General features: G+C 38.9%; 1 protein-coding gene across 1 annotated transcript; it reads right to left on the bottom strand.

The window, feature by feature from the left end:
- Positions 1–1,280: 1,280 nt before the first annotated feature.
- Positions 1,281–3,882, bottom strand: LOC122406454 (uncharacterized). The gene is made up of 2 exons (XM_043411910.1): positions 3,343–3,882; positions 1,281–1,744 (listed from the first exon to the last, which is right to left on the bottom strand). The coding sequence occupies exons 1-2, from the start codon at positions 3,709–3,711 to the stop codon at positions 1,421–1,423; spliced, it is 693 nt and encodes a 230-aa protein (XP_043267845.1). The 5' UTR covers positions 3,712–3,882; the 3' UTR covers positions 1,281–1,420.
- Between the last annotated feature and the right edge of the window lie 5,963 nt (positions 3,883–9,845).

Below are 9,845 nucleotides of genomic sequence, written 5' to 3'. Positions count from 1 at the left end.
AAACTGCGCTCTTGCGTACCGACAGATGGTAAGACGTCGTTCCTAATTCCGATATGATAGAGGCAGTGGTTAACTTTAGTTCGCAGTCGTTAGACTAGGGACTTTGTAACCGATTGACGATCGAAAAGAGAACGTTCGTATGAGACGATCATTTATTTTCAGCAGATACAAAAAGACCTACGCGTACTCTTCTCAAGTCGATAAACAAAAATTCAATTGGACCGATCGTTGTGTACGTCCACCTCTGAAGATGATCTTCCAATATTAATGCTTATGGAATGGACAGAATTTATAAAACTCAGAAAATTAATGAAGTTATTAAGGGCTGTGTTTACAAATACTGTACCGAAAATTCGAGACTCTTAACAATTAAATGCAGAGAATTATTCCCGAATCTTACATACGCATATAAAAAAAAAAAAAACAAAAAAATTACGAGAGCTATAATGAAACACAGAAACGTCGATTTGTCACGTTAATTGTATTTGTTTATTTAGGAAACAGCGTACAAAATATAATAAATTATTGTCGTTGACATGATATAAATAGTCATAAATTATTGCGCAGAGGTACGAATACTTTTTTCATGATTACTTCGATTTGATAATACTGTACGATTTCAGTACCTCTTAATCATAAATAAATGTCTTTCATAAATAGCTTAGTATCTAAATAGAAAAAATCACCGGCCGCACTGGCTATTATTGGTAAATCTAATGATAAAATGATATCGCGATTCGTTGGTCGTTGCAAATAAATTATTATGTCTAAGTGAAATAAATAATACGTGGCTAATTGAATAAATATCTAATAAATAAAATTTCTATTGAAAGCTTTCAGCACTTTCCGGGGAGTTGAGTCGCATTTAGATGTTAAAACGACATTGAATGAATGGAGTCAATGCGGTTATGTCGAGAATCAACTACGAGAGTGTTGCAGGCCAGTATACGATACGCGATTCATAGGATTTCACGTGCATGGAGCAGCGCTCACCGCGTTGGTGTCTGATGGAAAATACACGTGTCGAGCGCGTCGTTAAACTGAAAATGCATGTCATGACGTAGGCGAGTATGCGAAACGAAATCTGCATCGATTTTCTCATCGAGTCTCGTATGTCTAGTCGATGCCCCGAAGATTCCCGTAATTCCACGATTTTACAAAAATAATCGCTTCGATATTCACTCTCGATCAACGTGGTCATCTGCCTCCTACCACCCTCTATAAATACTTTTTAGTTTACGAATTATTTTCGTACACCGAAGACCAGAAATATCCTCAGACTCTTGAACCTGGTCTCCCCACTGGACTAAATACGTTTTCTTCCAAGATTTTCATTGGTTCGTTGACAGTTCGTTGCACCAGAAGCCATCAATTTATCCTCGTGTTAACTTCTCGTCAAATTCTTGTGGGAACGGCACTATCAATAGTCGAAAATGCGTCTCCAGGCGTGCAGGTAATCTCTGTACTTGAGAAGGATGCCCCAGTCTCTTACGAGTCTCCTTGTAACATCGACAGGTTCTCGTTCCGTGCTGCTCATTATGCTTCTTTGTACTCTTAAGGGTAATTTCAAGGTAGGTAATACCACGATGTTACTTTCGACTTCGCAAAGCATCATCGTCAAATAACTCTGTGTCGATAAAAGTGCCTCCTGAAATTTAGGTCTCGATTCGTCCTCGATCAGTTCCTCGAAAGCGACAGCAAATTTCTGAAGGTCCATGTGTAATTTCGGCAAGTAATTCGCTATCTGGGACAAGCAAAAAAAATGTCTGTAAGTTGGAGGCTTGTGGTAATCATGGCAGTGGTAAGTGAATGAGGCTCCTCAAGCACGATTTTATCGAGTGAATGGCACATTCTCCAACTTCCGGTATCGAAAAGATTACTTTTGAGAACACTTTGAAAAGGCTATTTTTCAAATTAATTATTTTTTAAAATATTCGAACTTTTTTCAATACAATTTTCATGCAAAAGGAGCAAAATACAAGAAATAATTGATCAAATGAATTTTGTGGTGGAATCAGGTTATTCATAACGAAATTTATGCTCATGTACGAAGGAGAGATTTTCAAATAGAACCCCTCGTCGTAAGTATTTGAGGGACATGCGCGCGATTGCGGCGTTGCGGGACCCGGCGAGCATGCGAGGATCAGTAGGATTTTGCGATCCTCGTGTACATACAGCCGCGATTGAACGAGGGAGAAAGAGAGCGAGAAAGGATCTCATGGATGCACACACGTTACGAGTAACGTTGAGTATAGTGACCTCTCCTGTTTTCCGGATACTTTATAATAATTACTCCCTCATTAAAATTTTGTTATTTAACGTTAATCAATTGTATCGTACACAAGATTTATAGATAACGCGAGCAGGCAGGACGCCCATTTCACCCATTCTCCTGCTTTGTTTCATAGCAGCGCATAAAAGGACTCCCGTGCGCAACTGTGAATGAAGGTGACATGTGATTTCGTTCCAAGGGAAATTGAAGTTCCACGTTAATTAACCTTACAACTTTCACGATGGGACTCGTCGAAGTATGAACAATCACTCGAATTTAAAGAATTAAAAAGAACAGCTACGAACTCGTTAACTTGTTGATTGTATTTATTTCTATTTCTACCAACACAATTCCTCAGTTGACACATTTCATAAAGCTCACATCGAACTCTAAAAATGAAAAGTGGCTCTACGATGAAAAATAAGGAAAACTTTAAGAGAAAAAGCTACCCTTCGTTTGTTTGTCATTTTAAATTTCTTAAGAGGATGCATCAGTCGGTACATCGCAACCGTCAGTGCGAGAGAGATATCTGTAAATTTCGATTTCGAAAATTTCAAGTGACTTTTAGTCGACTGATCCGACTCTTAAGGAGGGTGTATCACGAAATCAAAATAATCAGAATTTGATCAAATTTGGTGATAACATTCTTTAGCATCAAGTATACAAATACAATTTTTTTCAAATTTTTTTACCACATGGTTATCGAATAATTGAGCATTAAATCAAAGTTCTTATGCACGAGATGTATAACTGTATACATGTAAACTCTATGCTTATACACGTGAACTTTAATGTTCAATTACTCGAGAGCTATGTGGTAGAAAAACCTAAAAAAAATTATATTGTCTTATATATTGTTAAAAAATACATTTACCAAATTTTATTAAATTCTTATCATTTTGAAAATTCTTAATACTTTTAACATGGCTTCGCATGGCAACGTTGTATCGTCGTGATCCACCATCCTTAATGGAGTTAGAAAAAGGGGTTGGAGAGAATGGGCTAAAGTGTTTTGAAGAACGCGTCCAGTGACTCGATCTCATAGCAGATAAGCAGAATCAGATAATTACCGTTTGCGGTCTCTGTTGCGACAGATTTTTCAGCATGTTGACATCTTTCTTGCCCGGTATCCAGTTCGGTATGTATTGATGATCTTGAATACTGAATCTAACAGCCTCGTAAAGATACTCGTAATCTCGATTTAGATAGTCGTTCATGGTCAGCTGATGCTGCAGTTTGATGCTCTCGAGACTGGCCTTGACGTCGTCCTCGGTATTGCCCAAACTTGCGGTCTCGCTCTCGAGTACGTCGCCACACGGCAAATGCCAGGAAGGTGTCAACGATCTCTTGGCACGATTAGGTGCAGCGGAAACGATGCTCGTTAACGCAACGATTGTGACAGTTGCAATGAAGCACTTGAATGTCTTTATCATCGACATTTTATTGACAATTTTATTCTGTTCACACTGTACACAAAACTGCAAAAAAGTCGTTCGATTTTTCAGTTTCTCGAATTTACTTTTTGCTCGCAAATCTTTTTTAAGGGGGGAGGGCAACTTCGTTAAAATATTCAAAGAGAATTTGATTAACTGGTAAAGCAAATTAAGGCTTATCAGTTTGATTGATCGACGGATTTGACTGATGGAAATAATGATAATGATGGTGATGTTGGCCAAGTTGCTGGAGATCGCAAACTGAGATTGTCAAACTCTGGTTCTTCCTCCTTATATATGCGATAGTGTAAACAATCGTGTACGTACGTACGACGCGTGGCTTCGAAGTCTCGTTCGAACGATGTCGGGTTCCCTCGTCGTACAACAGCAAAAGTTTTGTCAGTTTTGTGCTTTCTCACAGCCTGAACCGCACATCCTCGCAGCACACCACGCCTTGCGTTCAACTAGTTCATCTCGCTCACTCCTCCTCGATCGTTCTATATTCTCCTTATGAAAGCCAGCGTGCATGTGTATGCATTCGTACATGGTTGAGTCTTAATCTATCTTTATCCTTTTTGCAATTGTTAAACTTGACTCCAAAGCATTACAATGAACATTTTTTTCTTCAAATTTTCAATGGACTCCGAAAAAACATACTCAAAGGCTTCTAGAACAAAAAAAGCAGACATTGAAAAAACTGTGAAGAGTGTCAGCTGCGAATTGTTGCAAATAGGATTTGATTAAAATATCCAAATCCTTTTAGAGCAATTTAGAGCAATTTGGACTTTCGGAGCAATCGCATTTGATGATTGCTCGGAAAGGAGCAATAATTTTTTCACGTAATTTCACTCAAGTTCGAAATATTTTCACGCAATTTCACATTTGATGATTACTCGGAAAGGAGCAATAATTTTTTCACGTAATTTCACGCAAGTTCGAAATATTTTCACGCAATAATTTTCACGCAATTTCACGCAAGTATACGATATAATTTCAAAATCATTTGAGTTTGTTTTTCTATAGAATTTTTTTGACATATATTTATCATTTCAAAACGGTTTCAAAATTCTTCAACGGACCGGTTAGCCCCTTTATACCTTCGCCCGGCGTGGCCTAGCCGAGCGAAGAAAAAAAGAAATTAGAAAAAACGATTGATGGAATTCAGTCGTGCACTCAGGACTAGCACCTTCGTAGTTCTTGTGCGTAACAGAAACATTCCGTCATCGATAACCATTGCCATGTAAATGATTAGTTTGCACCTCAATAAAAAGAAAAAAAAAAACGCTAAAACGAGTGCTACATACACGTGGACACGGACTGCGTAATGCGAAGGATTCCCTTACGTTGGTGATCCATAGCTGTAAATAGAAATAACGTAACCAAAGATCGAGAAAGATTAGACGAGTTAGCGTTCTGATACGTGCGAAAGGTATGCGTTTCTTTAAATATGCACGTATCTCATGCGAATGCGCGGGATGTTAACGGCCGTCGAGTATTTATTGTGTATACAAATTCAGGATAGTTTTACTACTTTAGTCATAGATCATGGGGCTGCTTTCTCTACGTTTTCTTCTCCCTTCTGGTTTTTCTCTCCCGTTCCGTTATAGTTTTTCCCGGATCCCGCCCACTTGCATTGTTGCATTATCTTTTTCTGCACTTTCTGCGAAGCACCGTCAATATCATCGCGGGATTTTACGGTAAATGGAGATGCATAGACGAGTGCATCTACGAAATCCTGCGCTCCGTTTCGATGAGGCGTCCATACACTTTCGTCCTCCTGTTTGCGTTGTGATTCAAACGGGAAAGCCGACCGGCTACGTCGAACTGAGCTCTAAAAACGTGTGCAAAAATCCGTGTACACGAATGCACACACGTGTGGGTGCGCGTTTCTAATCGACGGGGTGGGCCCCTTTCTTCATCGTTGCGTAATGTCAGGGAATCGCCGGGTATCGAGGAAAACGCGCGTCATCGCCGTCACGATGATCGTTCGAACTTTCATTAAAGCTCAATTAGCAAGTTCGCTATTGCAATTATCGCTGCATATGAAAGTTCATGGAAGTTGATGAACGTCTTTACTGAATATTCATTGACTGCGATGTCAAATCCGAAAATATTCACTCACCTACTCGCCTCTGTTTAGTGCTCTTTGTAACGTACAAATAAAGAAAACCTACAAAAATATTCAGGGCATGCTGTGGTCGCTCCAATTAAATGTAAAAATGATTGCAATCAAGGGTCCGTCTAGAAATACGGACCGAGACAAGCTGACGGTTATGATTCTTCTCACAGGTGTTTGTTTAAGGGCACGAGAACAGTTGTGAGAACACGAGCTTACGCGCGTTAGCGAATTTCGTAGTAAAGTTAAAAGAGCGTCGATGTTCTGTGACGTCAGATCGACAATAGTTTTACTCCGAGGCGACGCAGCGTGGAAAACTGTAAAGAGAAGGGTTATCTCCTCGGAACTGTACGCCTGCGTAATATTTACCCTACATATACATACATACGAGCAGAGCAAAAGTTATGAATGAAGTCGACGTAAGTACCCGTCGAAGCAACGTACGGGTATGATTCTCCGTCTCCCTATCTTCGACTCTCTTCGTTCCAAGCCGCTCGGTATCAGGGACCGACCACCGTACATGGCGATTATACAAACAACTCGCTCCAACTTTGATTCTTCGTATTAGTACGATGATGGTGATTTTCACACGCGTTTTGCGTCAAAGTTCCTCTTCTTAAGAGAAATAGCAAATGTGCCGAATTCTATACTGCGTCAGAAGACAAAATGTATAACGTCTATGCTTTGTCCTTATGGTGTTCTATACTTAGACTCATTCCGAGGAATTGACAATTCTCGTTTATTATTAGTTATCAATCGGAGATGGTAGTCAGAAGGTAAAAGTCACAGCCGTTAACTTGAGACGGTCGAAAAAAGAGTATTTTTAAAAACACTTTCCTAATGAGGAATATAAAGAGCATGAATTCCGAAGAGCATCGAACATGAAGAAAATTACCGGTACATCTGGGACCTAGTGACGGATTTCTTCGCACGTGATGCACATAATCCCCAGATTCCTTCATAACTTTATTGAGTCCCATCGTTACTGCGCATGAACAATTTCTTCCCAGCTTTTTGACAAACTTGAAAAACTGCTCATAATAAATATTTTTCGAGAATTTTTTCATTTCGTAATCCTATAAATCCCGTTGCAACGAATGTCAGCAGGCATTAAAAAAGTTCAATTTACTTTCTTCGTGTGGAATCCTCTTTGGCAACATTTAGGTCGAGTTGTTTCCTTGTGGGAGGCTGAGAGTGCCCGCCGGAGATACTTCGGCAGTCAGTTCTTCAGTAACCATGAAACGAGTGAAACAACACATTGCTATATTCGAGTACCATCTCCAACGAGTACCAACCAAGTACCAAAGATACAACCAAAGTTGTATCGAAGCGAGGGTTCGAACTGGGGACCAGCGGCGTACATGGTAGAACTTGGGTTTACTTAAAAAAACGCTTTCACATAAAAATGATTCATTTTCAAATCTCTTTGTCAAGCGATTATGTAGATTGTCGTTGTGGTTTTATCAGATTTGCCACTTTATCTGATTCCACAAATGAAACTTTTCGAAAATGTTCTAATGTTTTTATTGCCAATAGCGTGGTCTTAGTAACGGATACCAAAAATCCCTCGTACTTGTTTCATCTGGATTTATGTTTGCAGTATTACGAATACCTTAAAATTTTTCTTACGCAAGTCGTGAAATTTTAGTTGGTCCTAGCATAGAGCGTCACTCATGACGCTGCGTGTGCATACAAACACGTTGATACAAAAATTTTATCGAAGAACCATAATTATAAAAATTCTAATCCACACATTTAATTCTTTTACGACCACCTGTTTATGATTGCAATAGCTTAAGAGACGAAACTAGCTTACCAGATACTTGTTCGTGGATGAGCTATTGGGTTTTTTCCGCAAGGCTTCTTGCGTCGTCTTCACCACCGGGAACATTTTGACCCCTGAACCAGCTTCAGCTTTCCCTCAGCAACTCCCAATGAAATGAGTGATAAAAAATGCAAAGAAAATATAATTGCACGTTCACTTCAAATAGTCGCAATTCATTTAACTGAAACTCTAACGTATCAAAGTAGTGCGTTACCCAAACGTACAATAAGAATTACGATTTTATTGGAAGAGAATTAAAAAATTGCGAGGGAATTCGGCTCAGAACGAAACGTTGATCTATTTTGTTAACAAAGGAGTATCTAAAATCGATAATGCATCTTCGTTGAATAAAAATGTGTATACGGGTGGATATGATTGGTAAAATAACTGATGGTCTAAGCCTCGCCCTTTGTTTCAATGTGTAATTATTATACGTCTCGTTGCATATAATTTCACAAGCCCATCCCAGTTTATGTTCCTTCCTGACAATCAACCATTCCGCTCGCTAGCCTTCTGCGCGATCGATTTATAAAGAGTGGTCAACGCCTTCCAGGAGAGCTTTACACCAGTCATGTGCTCCTGATACGCGGATACCCGGTATGCGAAACCTCCAAGTCGATAAAGAGTGAATAAAAAGGTCGCTTGTGTCTCGCATTTTTTTACCATCTGATAAAGTCGATAGGATACCGACGTCAGTGCTTGAAAGGGGAATACATCCGCTCAAAGGCCTCCAAGCAGTTCAAATATTCATAAAATTCAAAAAATCAAATGTTCGACTACTACAAAATTTTCGTTTTCCTATGAATCACTATTATTTGCTAACCAGTCCCAGACCTGATGGAAGAAGACCTACGATGACTTCCGAAAACAATTACATCATCAATGTGTTTACGCCGTTAGATACCGTGGCATGTCTAAAAAAAACGATTATTTGTATAACGTGACGAAAGACGAAATGAAGTTCGAATGATTCTTTGACGTCACATGGCAAATATTGGCATTTTTTGACACACTGCTAATTATAGGAAAACTGATATTTGTTCTTTAAACTTCAAACATGATGATAAGAATGTAGGTGAACTAAATCAGAATAAAATGTTGTCTTTCTGATGATCAAAACGACAGCAAAACATTAAAAAATTTTTGTAGTATTTTGAATAAGGGTTCGCTGCTCATTTTCAAATGTAGGTAACCTGTAAGGCCTCCAATTTTTTTTTATGCAACTGGTCCGGTTCATGCTCAATCCGATAAATGAAAATGTATTCAAATTGATTTAATTAGATTATCAAGCGTGGTCTGTCTCGGAGTTACTCAATTCGATTTTTTATTCCAAAGTGATGATCATCGTGTCGCAGCAATCGTGGCATGTCCGTCTGCTCCCGAATAATAATTTCGTTGATATATCTCAATCGTTTTATCTCTTCCAAAGAAGAACACTTCCAATTTGCATTTTATTATTCAAACAAGGTGAAGAGATATCTGCGAGTTATTCATTGACGATTAGAGGGAATTGACATTGAAGATTGCACAGCAGGTGAGACAGAAGAGAAAAGAGAACCGATGGGAGTCGTTGTCCGAAGATAAACGTAAACTCATTTGCAACACGCGTTTGTGTGCCTCTCGCACGATGCCAGCAAGGCCTTTTTCAGCGAGACACTGTAATATGCAAAATGAATGACGCGACGTGAATGTATCTCACTCCTCGTGTATTAGTGACAAGGACAACAATGAAATGCAACTTCGAGCACTCTCATGCCAACTCGAACGGTCCAATTAGATACTGAAACGTTTTTTTAAACAATCCATTACTTTCCCATCTTATTTATATGCCCTTGACATCTCAGACCAAAAAGTTCGAAAAATTCTTTCCCTATTCTTCGTCCATTCATTCGACAGTTCATACATTTGAAAATATAATGCCAATGATTTTGTCACAATTTTAGTGCCACCGGACCAGTGGACCTGATCCCATGGAAACGTTTTCCTATCTTCTGATAGATAAAAAAAAATTATGGAAAACCATTTTCTACATAGGAGGATCAGTTCTTATGAACTTCCAACCAGAAGTGATTGTAAGTAACCATTCAAGCTCTCTTAGAATTATAAATTCATTTTAAAATATTCAGTTTTAGGTAACAACCAAAAAAAAAGAAATCTTTTTGAATCGTCCGATAGAATAAATGAGCTACAATACGTGCG

Source organism: Venturia canescens, chromosome 2 (assembly GCF_019457755.1).
Source record: "Venturia canescens isolate UGA chromosome 2, ASM1945775v1, whole genome shotgun sequence".
In the NCBI taxonomy this organism is placed as follows: Eukaryota; Metazoa; Arthropoda; class Insecta; order Hymenoptera; family Ichneumonidae; genus Venturia; species Venturia canescens.
Note: the sequence above shows the minus strand (reverse complement) of the source record. Positions and strands in the feature narration are given on the sequence as shown.